Genomic DNA, 14,538 nt, shown 5'->3' on the forward strand with positions numbered 1-14,538 from the left:
GTATATCTGGAAATAGCCATTACGGAAAGTCTGACCTTTAACATTACTGCAAAAATATTTTAGCTATTTAACCTGACTGATTAAATATTCATTGCTGAAGACAGGCCTCAAGTATCTTTTCTCTTGTTGAAAAACTAAGGGTGGAGGTGAAAAAAAATCTGGATTCCTTTAGTCCTCTTTCTTGGCTCACAGATTTCACTGTAACTCTTATTTTGTCAAAGGTATTTCAAGGTAACTGTCGTGGTTTAACCCCAGCCCACAAAGCTGTTTGCTCACTACCTGTCCCACCCATCGTGGGATGGGGAGGAAAACTGCAATGAAGGTAAAACCCATGGGATAACTTAAAAGCAGTTTAATAATTGAAACAAAGTAATAATTGCAATGACAAGGGAGACAACATAAAGGAAGAAGACTCAAGACAGACAAGTGATGCTCGATGCAATTGCTCACCCACTCTCTGACTGATGTCCAGCCCATCCCAGACTGGCACCTCCCAGCCAACTCCCCCAGTTTACACACTGGGAATGGCACTCTGTGGTTTGGAATATCTCTGGTCAGTTCAGGTCAGCTGTCCTGGCTGTGTCCCCTCCTGCCTTCCTGTGCATCTCCTCACTGGCACAGCACGGGAAACTGAGGGGTTCTTAACTCAGGGTAAGCACTGCTCAACAGCAACTAAAACAACAGTGTGCTGTCAGCATTATTCTCCAAAACAAAGTCCTGCACCAACTAGGAAGAAAATTAACCTATCCCAGCTGAAACTGTAACAGCAGAAGCAATTCTGTTGCCTTAGACAGATTCACCTTCATAACTTTTTTTTTTTTTTTTAGCTACTCATTCAGGATCCCTTTACCTGCAAAATTCTCATCCTACAACAAAAACTCAAGAGGGAATTTCTGGAAGTAAATGGTTGCCATCCATCCGGATTCCTGCAGTTTTGTTATGGTTTCCTTTACAACTGCAGACACTTTTAAGTTAAAACTCCCCTGCTTTGGCAATCAAGCTGAGCACTTCAAGTCCACAGGTTTGTCAGGCTTGTGTGAATCACACAGGGCACTCAAGAGATTAAAATAGACACTAACCTCACAAGTGGGGATTTCAGCCCTTGTATTTCTTTCTGACAGCCTAATGTTCTTGAAAATATTTTGGGTGGTTTCCAGATTTTTGCCAGGTTTTAGCACCCTTGGCAGCAGCCTTTAGCAGAACAGTCAAAACTTCTCTGACCATTGAATTATTAATTACCAACTGAGATGCTGCTCAAATCCAGCCCATAGTGCTTTCTGTTAAAAATTAATCCCAGAATAAGATCATCAAGTGCTGCCAGCTGGAGCTGATGGGCAAAACCCAAGGAAAAAGGAGATGTTGGAACCAACCAGTGCTGCCCGAGTGGCAGCGTCTCCTCTCCCTTTTACTACGTGTTTCCTTTCTAGAAAGGCTACTACTATAGATAGATGTTTAAACTGTACAGCACAACAGTTGGCTATTTTTAGCTGCTATTTAAACCTAAGCTGTAACCAATCTGAGTAAAACCCAGCCATTTAAATAGGAAGATTAACTACCAGCTTCAAAGAGCGTTTCTTTAATGGATCAAATTAATAGGGAAAAGGTCTTTCACAAATGAGGTTTAATTACCAAGTGAAGTCATTGTTGCCTCAACACTTAAATGCCACCAAACTAAAAAAAAAAGAAAAAAATCTTTACCATTGCAACTACTCTAAGCTTTGTTACAATTGCATAAAGTAAATAAAAAATAACACATCAGCATGTATAGCTGCTCACAATTTTCTGTGTAGTCAATTAAATGACACTGAATTCCTGTAAAGAAAACGTATTTCCAAAGTGAGCACTCTCTCAACCTGAGGAGAAGGAAAGGGAGCTCAGGGAAGGGGATTTTAAACAGTGAGATGTGAAGTGCCACAAAATCAGTTTAAACAAATCATATCACTTCTCTTATCCGTTCTTTTGCAATTGCCCCTGTGTAAAGCTCATGATCTTCTCAACAGAAATAGCACTCTGCAGAAAAGGAGCCAAGCTCCATTTAAAACACACCCCAAACTTCAGAGCTGTATTGCAGCCTTCTGCTGTCAGTCTGGCATAAAACAAAAACACCTCAAGAGCCTGAAGAAAACCTCAGCTGCCCAGTGGATTATACATGCAATGAAAATATCAGAAGTGCTGGTGCTGGACAGGAAATTGCGCGCATTTGCAGGTCTGTTTTTTCCTGCACAATTTCAGTGCCAGACATTGATTTTCATTTCATATTTCTACCACCAGAATACAGAAGCAGAGAATCATAAGCACATTATCCATCAGAGCTCACTGAAAGCAGTTTCACTGACCCCTTTAAACCCAACATCACTTCTTACAGATAAGAGATGTTTACATGCAATAGCTGAATAAAATCTGAGCTCCAGAAGATATTTGAGTTAGAGACCCAGAGCAAAAGGGTATTTCATGACCAGGACTCACTGCAGCTGAACCAAGAGTTCAGCTGAAGGACATAACCTGGACTCCCACTCACTGCCTCAAATAATGGTGATTAGAAACAAAGTTTTACAGCAAGAATTTGCCCAACAGCCTTGAGAGCAAAGCACGCCAGCAGCACCGCATGGCTATCAGTTACAAATGTTAATACTGGCCTCTCTGACAGTGCAACTCCTGTCCTCATGGTCAGACAAACCTTCTGGGCCAGAGCTCTTCCCAAACAAAACCATCATTCCCCATACTGTCCCCAAGACCCCTCCACAGCAGATCCCTACATATGAGCCCCCAATTGTCTAACTGCAGCCCCAATTTTTCAGCTCCTTGAGTGAAAACCACATATATGTTGGCTTGTTCCTCCTTATTTACTAATGGCAAATAGACAAAAAACCCCCAAACAAACAAACAATCTGGAAAATACCATCACTAACTGAAAATAATTAGATAAGAAACAGTCAATGGATAGAAACTTAATATGTGTAGCAGCAAACTTTGTCTCCTTCTAGCTTATAAAATCATCACCCAGTGTTAAGAAAAATTTTATACTGTGTACATAATGTTAGATTAACAACAAAAAAAAAATTCAAGAGGTTTCCTTTCTGTCACTTTGCTGTGGTTACAGACTTTCTCCCATCCGAACTTACTGTTTCTCTAACCAGGGACATTTTACTCTGTGTTTTCAGTTCCCATGTAAAATAACTTGTGCATGATTAATTAACCCAGTTCATCTTTCTTGATACTGGTTTTGAGAACATTCTAAAATATAAACGTCTTCCAACAGCAATTCACATTTTTCTCTTTAGATTTGCTTTCTTCAACCAAGTGGCTTTGTATTTATCACATTATTCATTCCTAAAGTTTCACAGAAATCTACATTGTAGGAAACAAGAAATCCTAATTAGTAACGTGCCTCAAATCTGGTAACATCTTCTTGAGCTTTAAATAGTTTTCAGTTCTCCCATTAATTGCCATCATTTGCCAGTAAAAGATTCAGATAATATTTCCATGTTAGTAACAATCTCAGACTGTAAAACTACTCCGGGAAACACCTGGCTTAGAAATGGAGTCACAAAAACTATATCCACTATAACACAGCTTCACTTTTTTCTTCATTACACCAAAGAAAGATGCAAATATTATACAATATTGTACAACACAGTAATATCTAAAAGTCTATGATATCAGGACGGTATTGGAACTTTAAAAAGCAGAGCTGCAAGTGGTCTCACGTTGAACTTCTAAGGCTGAAAGCATTCCTGCGGTTGGTATAAAACTTGGTCACCTTTTCAGGCCCAGCCTAAGCCAGGTATTTCTGGCAGCACAGCTGAACAGGACAGAGGGGCAGCTCCTGGTCTGCAGCCATAGCCTGCAGAACACCAGAATAACCAGCTGTGTCCATGTGGAGTGTGAATGGCTCAGCCCTGGCATGTCCCACCAACCACTCTCACCTACAGCCAAAGAGTGTTAGGACAAAGTTCTACTCTCCTGACTGTGCTAGATACACAATCACCAGGTTTTTTCACTGGTTGTGAGGTCTGTGCTTTGTCCAGAGCTGCTACCAGGATACTTGTGAAATTATCCTTCCATGGAAAGAAGGCCAGCACTTGGCAGAGAAAAACTAAAACAGTGGAACTGCTCTATTTTCAACTTCATATGAAAAACTGGTTTATAATGAAAGAACACCACTCAAATCCAGTTATTTAGGTATATGGGGAGCTAAGGAGCTGATCAACTTCAGTGAGGGAGGATAGAGCTGCAGTGTTAGCAGCATCTCTTAAGGCAGACCCAAAAAGCACCACCCAGAGTTGCAGGCAGCCCGAGAGCCCCACTCCCTCTCCCTCCCAGCCCCGCAGTGTCACACTTGTCTGTCCTGACCAGCAGCCCAGGCTCTTCATCCCTCAGCAGGCAAACTTTTTCCAAATTGGTTGGGAGGGGTGTTCCTTCCTCCTACTGCAGCTCTACAGAATTACTGCAGTCTCTCAGCTGCCAGGTCTCCATGAGCTTGGGGTTACAGCTTTGACACACCTTGCTTTGACATGATTCCCTTTTAAAGTATTGTTGCTTTACGGCCAATTTTATTCACTAGTTCTTGTTATTTTATAGTCTGCGTACAGAGCTCTTGTGAGGAAAAAAAAACCCACACCCAAACCTCGTGTGTAATCAGAAGCATGTGATTATACAGAAGAAAGTCTTGCTCTTCATGAATTAATGAACATCACAGCCCACTAATCCAGCTCAGGAAAAGAACTCAGAAATTCCTTACATACAGTATGAATGATTCAAAGGGGATTTAACTGCAGAAACTAACGTAATATCCAAGCAGAAACAACACCACCGTATGTAAGCTATTAAAATTCATTCCTTTGTATATTTCTTTCTAATGCAGCACTTTAAACCATTTTCTTTACATGAGGGTAGTTACGGGCATTTCCCATAACCCGACTACCACCAAAACAAACCCCTAACTGATAAAACTCTAACAAATCAGGAGAGCAAGCAGGCAGGTCAGCCTGGATTAGCTACAGCAGCACAAATGCTCTGAAAGCCACCAGCGTTTGCAAAATGAGAGTGGGGAGAGGCAGAGAGGAGACTCACTCAGCTCACCTAGAGAACTCTGACCATCGTCACCACAGAGTCCAGATAAACCCATCCTACAGACAAAATACAGCACAGAGGAGCCAGCAGCAGAGCCCTAAAGGCCTGAACCCAGCACAGCACCGCTGACAAGACTATATCCATCATTTGGATTTGGCCTTGAATTGACCTGAAACCCCAACTACCTCCCCACACAGAAAGGGAGAGCAAGAAAGGAAAAGCTTAAATATTGTCATTTCTAATTTAGATCATGGTGAAGTGATTCTATCATATCTTACCATACAGTGTAACCCACTCACAGTTTACCTTTGCATCCTAATATACTGTTTTAAAATAACCACATGGTATACAGTGGTGGCATGTAAGAATTTTTTTCCCCCAGTTTCATTATTTGGCTTTTTCTTTGAATATATTTTTTCCTTAGTCGTTCTTTACCCTTCAGGATGAAAGATGCATGGTAGTAAAATTGTGTTTATTATTACAGAAAAAAAATCAGAGCCCTTCAAAAGAGATATCTGAACATGGGCTTGACAGAACTAGACACTAAGTGCTCTCCTCCCTTCAGCCCTTCTGCTTTTGCTTCTACCGAGCTCACAAAACATGATGCAAAACATATCCCCAAGATATCTGTCAGGCTCTCAGTTAACAATGTTTTAGCTAAGAACTGGTCTACCTTCAGACAGACTCAGACTCTTGATAAAGTAACTAATTTTAGTCTAAAGGTATCTTCTGTTTCGTTCACTGCATTTGGTTTTCAAGAGTGGAGGCTGGACATTTTCCTTCATTGCTTCCATCCAAGTTTCATCCCTTCACCTCAAGTTCAACTGCTTCCAGTTAAGAGTATTTTGTAATCAAAGCGTTTAGGAACAGGGAAAAAAATAACAGAAGAGATATCAAGTTTTAGTTTTCTGTGTGAATAAAGAACAAACAGACCCACTAGGCAGTGAAGAGAAACATTTACAACAATAGCTAGGACAAAAAGCCTGCAGCAATGTCAGCTCAGCATCCAATAGATTCAATAGGGTGCAAGGAAAAAGTCCTTTCTGAAGGACTGAGCACCAAAATTCCCATCCTCAGCTAAACCATTCCTTTCTTTACTATAGCCAGTGGAGGCTGCAGCCTTTATATTTGATGTGGATTACTCTGTCTTCCAAGGGAGGAGAGCAGGGAGCAAACATAAGGAGGTAAGCCTCTAGTAACTCCCTTTCTATCATCACAGTCCATTTACTATTCTCATTTGTGAGCAAAAACGGGAGGCTTGGCCTCAAATCCTTTTGCTTCTTGAAATGCACAAATTTTCCTAAAGTGACATCAGCCTAGTTTTTGGTTTAGGAATGACAATGAAAGAACTCATTCTGGTAAACAAAACAGGTCATCTTTTTCAGGTAACATTTCCAAGATTACTACAATTTGATTCAAAAAGGTTATTTAATAAAGTTGCTTGGTAAAACCTCCCACTATTGTAATTATAATCAGTGCTGCTGATTCAGTGTCCTCAATTCTTCACTTGAAGTTCAGGCTCTATTTTAATGCAGTGAGTTAAAAGATTTGTTGTAACATTTCTCGAAATGCTTAAGGAGCATTCATTCACACCAAATTAAGCAGAAGCTGCACAGTATCTCTGCTAGCACACACGCACACAGTTTGTTATGCTTTGTTGTCTTTAAGGGACGACTAATGGACCATCTTGAAGCACCAGTTCTTCTCCAGTGCCAGCAAAGCCATTTTGAATTTCTTGGTACTAAAATATCTCAAGCTTTTAAAAGGCTACATTTCTCTACAAGTCCCAGTGTTATCAGACTTCAACAGGAAGAAATGACAGATTATGCACATGATGAAACTCCTCTTTATCAATGCACTTTCTCTGAGATCTCAAACCCAACCCCCAGGCTGGTATGAGCAGGCGTAGCTTCCACCCAGGCTGTGGCTCCACATCAAAGAATCCTGAAGTGTTCGTCACCTACGTAAACTGCATTCAAAAAAATACATATGCTGGCATGCATTCACTTGATTCCATGTTCCTAATGATTTCAGAATGTAGTTTTCATAGAGATTCTTATTCCAAGCTAAATAGCAGAGATCTAAGTAGAGAAAAACCTCAGTAGGCTTCATGTCCAATGGTAATTTGGAAATCTGTACCTTCCCTGAATTTTCAGTCATTAGTTAGAAGTGCAAAGGCTCATCTCCTCTCCTGGGCCATTTCTGGAGTCCTCAGGGTCACAAAACCTCCCTGTATCTCCCATTTCAGAGCAGTCCTCAGTGGGAAACTCAGAATCTCCTGCATTCTCTTCTACCAGCTCTAATACAAAGGAAGTTTCTCAGGAGAGGCTCAAAATGCTCAAATTTTCTCGAATTCAAAAGGGAAAGGGCTGTTATAACATGAAAAGATGATTAAGGTCCAAGTTCTTTCCATGCATTACCTAGGTGGTTTTTCTGAGGCATGTAAACACCTGCCCATATAACTGTGAATGTGAAGATAAAAGCTGCAGTTGAGCTGATGATTTGTAATCTGGAACATTCCTTCCTTTTGGACACCAACTTGCTAGGTGGGAAGTTGGTACAGGTATGGGTTACTGTGCCTTCTTGTAAGGGTCTTGCAAGATTTGTTTTTGTTTTGAATCTGCTTGTTTTTTAAAGAACACATCTTGTAATTGAATTGGTATTTGCATCTCCTTGGAAGTATCATCAGGAAAAGCTTGATGCTCCTGTATACCACCATTAAACCATGTGGGACTTCCCTCCTGGGTTTACTTAGCCATTCACACTCTACAACCAAGTAAAAATTATTTTGTTGGCATGTCCTAACACCAAAGCTCTTCAGGAATAAATTAATATCGCCAAATTCTCTTTGGTAGTACAAAAAAAAAAAAAAAAAAAAAAAAAAAAAGGATTTTCACACATCAGCAGCTTCTGTCATTCAATGTCCCCTTTAAAAATATCAAAAATCTCATGCAAGCCGACTTGAAATCCAGCATTCTAACACAAATTTGTGCAATATTACTACTGAGCAACATGAACACACTGAAGAATTCAATCCACTGTGTTTCATAGGCTCAGCAAGACTCCTCCAGGCTGAAAGCACACCAAAGGGAACATGAGCAATCTTAAGGGTTTTGGGCTTACACTGTAATGCCGCTGACATTTGACAGTGTAATTAATATTTATTGACTAATTTTTTTTCCACTTCACCATCAGCAATCAGAGTTTTGGAAGCAGACGCATAAACTCCAGGCATTATCGTTCAAGGATAGGGAGGAACAAAGGTCTGTGGCTGCTTGCACAATGTGCAGGGGAGGAAGCAAGCACCTGTAGGTGAATTCACGCGTTACACACATGGCAGCAGCGTGCTCTCCTCTGGCCTCTCTTCTGGCAGCAGCAGGAGTACACATGGCACTGCTTCTCAGCTCCTCAAGGCTTACAAAGGATATGCCACCTTAGCCTAACCTAAGGGAGCCCTTGATGGGCACTTCTGATAAGAGAGAAACCGACCAGAAGATGGGGATGGCAATTAAATGAGAGGAAAAAAAACCATTATCCACTTCACACCTCCACCTTTAAACCAACAGTTGACTTAACTGCCACACTTAAGATGCTGATAAGAGTATGCAGCTACCTTTGTTCCCCCCACACACCTTCCAAGAATGGTCCAGAATGTGCCTCCAGAGACACCGGAAAGGAAAAGCATTTCAACAGAAGGCTGGATTGCTAGAAAAGCTTGAAAGTGCTTCAAAGGAAAACCTCTTACTGTGGCACCACCCTGTTACAGACCCCTGACAACCTGGACCATCTGACCACAGCCGCACCAGCCCCCTTGGCTGGTTGTGGATTGGTTGTTGGTATTTCAGGCACCCCAATCAAGAGACCCAGACTGGAGACAGTGTCCTAAAGGGCAAAGCAAGCATGACTGTAAACAAAACCCAGAAAACCCTCCTGCTGCTTCCATCAGCTCACTGCCAAATTATCAGACCTTCACTGATAAATGGAACCAAAGCAACAGCAGAAGAAAAGTATGGAGAATTTCTGCAGCAGGCAAATCCTCCAGAACTATTATTCCCTGATTTTCAGTGCCTTGACGCTGATGAGGACGGGCAGTAGCACTATGCTGTCCCCTTCATCTTTAGTGAGCACTGGAAAATCATTTCTGGTCATTTTTATTAAAGGAATTCACAAAACTTTTCATGTTTGAGGCAGTGCAAAGAACAGACAACACAGGTAAGCCCTATAGCAAGGCAAACAATCCAGGAAAACCCAGAAAGCAGTAAAACCACTGTTCTGTGAGCCAGAAACCACTCAGCCTTCCCCATACCTGTGGGGAGACTCTACAGGAGATTTACTGAAAGATTTCTCCTCTTCTTACAGCCCAGATTATACAAAAGGTTTTTGTATTCACTTTCGACTCTAGCAATGGCGGCTCAGTTCCCCCAGCGCTGAGAGAAATTAGCAGACAAAAGCAGTGGCACATACAATCCTAAAGACCTCACACAGGTTTAAGAAAAAAGAGGGTAGCCACTGCCCCTCAGAGCCATCAGCACAGGACACAGGCTTCTCAGACAGATTCTAGAGCAGGGCTTCAGTGGCAAAAATCCAGCACAAAACCCCATGTCTTCCAAATCATCCCCCTTAGACATTAAAAAATAAGTTTCAAGGCCTAACTCTGAGAAACTGAAAAGCTGAAGTTCTTCCGCAAGGCACTCACATCAGGATATTAAATTTCACAGGCTTTTATCATCTTAAGACCCAGAATGAATACTCCAGAAATCACTTATCATTTTTATTTAGCACCTATAGCACTATTCTATGCTATAAAGACTAGAAACTAGAAAAATGAATCTGGGTTACCTACCAGCTGCAAGCCACTACCACAAAAGTAACGACCAACCTATAACCCTAAATGGCTCATTTACTTAAAAAGGCACCAGAATTCACAGCACAGACCTGAGGAAAAGCTTTTCATTGCATCAGCTACCTGCACACTGGAGTTTGTTAAAAGAATCTTGAGAAAAATCTCATCCTTCTCACCAAAAGCCTTAAACTTTGCTCAAATGAGAGTCGATGAGCAAACAAAGCTCCCAACAACTCTGTGTTCACCCACTCCATGCAATGAAACGCTGTCCTTGCAGCACCTGGGGGAAAACCCAGGAGCACATCAAAGTGATACAACCACTGAAGAATGGCTAAAACCCAAATAATTCAGTATCTAATCATGGTGCTGATAGTTGATTTCTTAGGGAATCTTGACCCCTGTACATATATGAAAAGCTTGGAACCACATCAAAAAATGGACTCAACAGGCCAATATAAAAATCCACACCTCCAAATACTGTTATGACTAAATTTCACTTTAAAAATTGAGACATAAACTTGGTTAAATTCCATATTTTCACAGCACATGATTAAGCAAATAACAAGCTTTACATTAACTATCATGAGTTAAACACCATCCACAGAGAAGCACAGGGAGAGGCAAGGAATAAAAGGATCTTAAACCACGCCAAAATTGAGGTGTACTGTATATACAATTAGCCAAAGTTTTATCATCAAAGATGATAAAGAACAGGACATAAAGGACTTCTCCCATCAAGATATTCTGAATATGGACACTATCAAACATAAACCCTTCAAAAAAACCCCACATTTTTGAGAAATGCTTGATATTTCCATGAAGTTCTCTGCTGAGCTCATATCCTTCCTTTTTTACTTGGCCATCTTCGCTCAACCGTACATCCACAGCCCCCAGGATGAATGTACCACAGACATAGCTTTATGTTTTCCATTAAAACCCTACAACAGGAGTAATCTGAATATTGCTTTATAAGAAACATTCCCAACTTTGAACTTTGCCTGCAGGAAACAGAAAACATCAAATTCTCTTTCTTAAGCCCTGCCTTTAGGAAGGAAGGATAAGCTCTGCATACTGATTCTTGCATTCTGAAGAAAGCAGATTACATCCAGGATAAGGAAATTGCAAAAAAGAAAAAAAAAAAGAAAAAAGAAAAAAGAAAAAAAAAAAGTCCTCCAGTGGGGCAGAACGGTAAGTAAAAAATCATAAATGCTCAAGGGCAAAAGAAAAAAAAAAAAAAGGAGAAACAAAAAAAACCAATAAACCAAAAAAAAAAGAAAAAGTAGCAGAAAACAATTCAAGTCTCAAACCCCCTTCCTCGACCTGCCACTAAATTAGGGCAGCAGAGCAAAGCACAGATTAATCATTTTGGTTGCAACATTTTCTCCCAGGCTTCTCAAGAGCCATCAGCTTGGAGCAGAGCAACTAAAGGCTGAGTGGCACCCCAGGTGCCCCCGTGGGGATTTCTCCGGACCGAGCGGCGCTTTCTCCCCGCTCGCAGCCGGTGCCGGCTCCAGAGGCGCTCCGGGGGAGCCGGCGCTGCCCGCTCGCAGCCCCGCACAAAGCTCACCATCCATTTTACCATCCAGGCTCCTTCCCGGCACAACTCACACGCTGGAACACACTCACGGCGCTTAACCTGCTCAGATGACCCTCGGATACAAGGGCAGGCAAACCCCATCTCGAATAATTAGAAGCCGAGAAAAGGTATCGATAGCCATATAAACAAACCTTCTGCAGATGGCGAACACGGCAATTAATCCCCCCACAAAGCCCCACCGCCGGGACCCGCTCACCCGAGCCCCCCGGCTCCTTAAACTTCACCGCCTAACAAAGGCTTTTAAGGCTTTTATTCCCCCCCCTGCTCTCCTTCCCCTAATTTGCGCTTACAATCCTCGGTGAATTATTCATACTCCTCAACTCACATTGTCCACCCGCCACCCCCCCACACACCCCCTTTACACCTCCCCAACGCGGCTTTTGGGGATTTTTTTTAAAGCTTAACATCTCCGGATTGCGAACCGGCCCTTTTCCGCACAAAGCCAGGGCACGGCGGGCTGGGAGCGCGCCGGGCTCGGGGCACGATCAATCCCTGCCCGCTCATTGCCAGCAGCGGAGCGGCCCCGGGGTCGCTCCCCGGCCCCGCCGCCGGCCCCGGGCGCTGCCCTGCCGGCCCCGCCGCCAGCCCCGAGCCCCGGCCCGCTCCCCCCGCCGACAAAATGGCGACGTGGACGAGAAGGAGAAGGAGCAATGGAAGAGCGGAGCGCTCCGCGGGCCGGGGGCGGGCAGCGGGGAAGGGGACGAGGAGGGGGCGGCGGTAACAAAGCAGGGGGCGGCGGGGGCCGGCGGCAGCGGGCGGGGGAGAGGCGGAGGGCGGGCGGCGCGGCATCGGTACCTCTTCTTGTCGGTGACGCCGCCGGGGCTGTCCATGGCGGCGGGACGGCTTCTCCTCCCGCCGGGCTCCCTGGATGCGAGGCGGCCGCGGCTCCGATGGCCGGCGCGGGGAGATGGCGGCGCTGGCCGGGTCTGGGGCCGCGCGGGCTCAGAGCATCGGGGCACAGGCTGCGGGAGGTGCGGGCGCGGCGGCGGCGGGGGCGGCGCGGGGCCCGCGCTGCGCCAGTGAGGAGCGGCGGCGCGGCCCGGCCCCTGCCGGGGTCAGCTGAGCGCTCAGCTGGGCGGGGGCCGCCGCCTCACGTGCGGCGCTGTGTGCGGGGCGGGCCCGGCCCCTCACGGCCCCTCACGGCCCCACACGGCCCCACAGCGCCCGCCCGCGGGGCTGCGGCCCGCCACGGCCCGCTCGCCGCCGCGCCGAGCACCGCCCGTGCGGAACCCGACACAAACCGCACCCCCGTGGGCACAGCGCGAGGAGTTGGTCCCCTCTTTATGACCTTCTGTTTTTTTCCTTTCTCACTTGCTTGACTCCGCTGCCTGTCCCAAAGGTGTCGTGGTACGAGAAGAGCTCAGGACGTTTAGACTCATCGAGGTTGGAGAAGACCTTTAAGATCATCCAGTCCATGCCTCCACCTGGCGCTGCCCCTAAACCACATCTCCCAGCGCCTCTCAAACGCCTCCTGGGACGGTGACTCCACCATGCCTGAACAGCCTGTTCCAATGCCTGGCCACCCTAACACGACATTTTTACTTTCTGGTATCCAATCTGAATCCCCCCTGTCTTGCCTTAAGGGCATGTTCTCCTGTCCTCTCACTGCAGCAGAGACCTCCCTACAACGTCCTCTCTGTGAGTTTTAGACAGTGGTGAAGCCCCCTGAGCCTCCTCCATACGAAGCAAACCCAGCTCACACAGCCACTCCTCACAAGACATGTTTTCTAGTCCATTTCCAGTTAAAGGGTTCAGAACCTCACAATAATTAAAGGGAACAGTCAGCTCCACGGTCGTGCAGCCCAGAAGGGGAACCGACAGGTAATTAAGCACATTTCGAGCAAGTTTTACAACTTCCCAAACCCCAACCAAACCCAGCAGCAGAGCCAGGAGGCTGGACCAGGGCTGTGCCGAGGCTCTGTGACCCTCCTGCCTTCCCTGCTACCCACCCAGGCTGGACCAAATCCAATGCCATCATCCCAGTGCCTGCGTCCAATTTTCCTCTGCCTTCTCCCCTCATGGCAAGCCTGGCCTCAGGCACTGCTCACCTGAGAGCCCCAAGATCTCCTGCTCACCTTGGCTGGTCCTGGAGGCTCAGAGGAGGGGCTGGACAGGGGACACCTGGCACTGATGTGGCCACAGCGATGAGTGGCCTCTAGGATCAGGAACAAGGAGAGGAAAATGGGGGCAGAGCTCACACATTTAAAGTTAAAAGCCTTAGCTCTGTACCCCTAGCTCAGGGTCATGTGTGTGGGCACTCTGGGGAGGCAGGAAGGGCACAATTACAGGTGGAATGACCCCACAGAGCTCAGGAGTTCCTTTACATTTTGTAGACAAGGACTTCAAGTGACCATCTGGAGCTGAACCTTACGAGACTACTCAGTTTGCAGTTCAGCAGTAATGATACCTTTAAAAAAAAGCAGCTTTGACAGGCATAAGTGACATTCTTTAGCTGCTGTGTGCACGTGTGGTGACATAAGAAACACCTGCAGGGCAAAGTGATGGTGTTTCAGTGCTGCACCTTCCTAACTCTTCTGCTGCGGATTCCCAGCTTCCAGGTAACAAGCAGTTGTTTTTGGCATACAGTCATGGGGTTCTGTGTTTGGAGGGGTAATTTTATTTATTTATTTATTTAGAAGAAGAAAAAGCAGTGAGTGTGACATTTGCTAGCAATCACAAGGAGTTCCTGTATGAAATGGATTGCTTCTGCCCACAGCAGTCAGATATGCAGAAGAGGCACAGGTGCTTCTGACTCCTTTTATTCCTTCAAGGTTTTCCATCCAAACATGGACAAAGCCCAGCTCAACTTTGCTTATGAGCTGTGACAACACAATAGCCTGTGGCAGTGTGGCTGTGAACTACTGATATTTCTGTTGTTCTGTGCTCACTGGAGCCTCGAGAAGAAAAACAATCTAAGCAAGACTCAACCTCAAGTGTCTTGCATAAGCACCAAGAAGCCCTACCCAAGGGCTCACAGACAACTTTATCTTTCAAAATGAGGTTTAGGCAGCTCAAACATAGGAAA

General features: G+C 44.9%; 1 protein-coding gene across 1 annotated transcript in view; it reads right to left on the minus strand.

The window, feature by feature from the left end:
• Nucleotides 1–13,536, minus strand: part of HIF1A (hypoxia inducible factor 1 subunit alpha) — a 35,527-nt gene extending 21,991 nt beyond the window's left edge. The window contains exon 1 of the mRNA XM_063399557.1: nt 12,309–13,536. Within this exon, the coding sequence (XP_063255627.1) occupies nt 12,309–12,343 (35 nt within the window). The 5' untranslated portion in view covers nt 12,344–13,536. The remainder of the gene's footprint in view (nt 1–12,308) is intronic.
• Nucleotides 13,537–14,538: the final 1,002 nt, after the last annotated feature.

The sequence above is a fragment of the Prinia subflava genome, chromosome 5 (genome assembly GCF_021018805.1).
Source record: "Prinia subflava isolate CZ2003 ecotype Zambia chromosome 5, Cam_Psub_1.2, whole genome shotgun sequence".
NCBI lineage: Eukaryota > Metazoa > Chordata > Aves > Passeriformes > Cisticolidae > Prinia > Prinia subflava.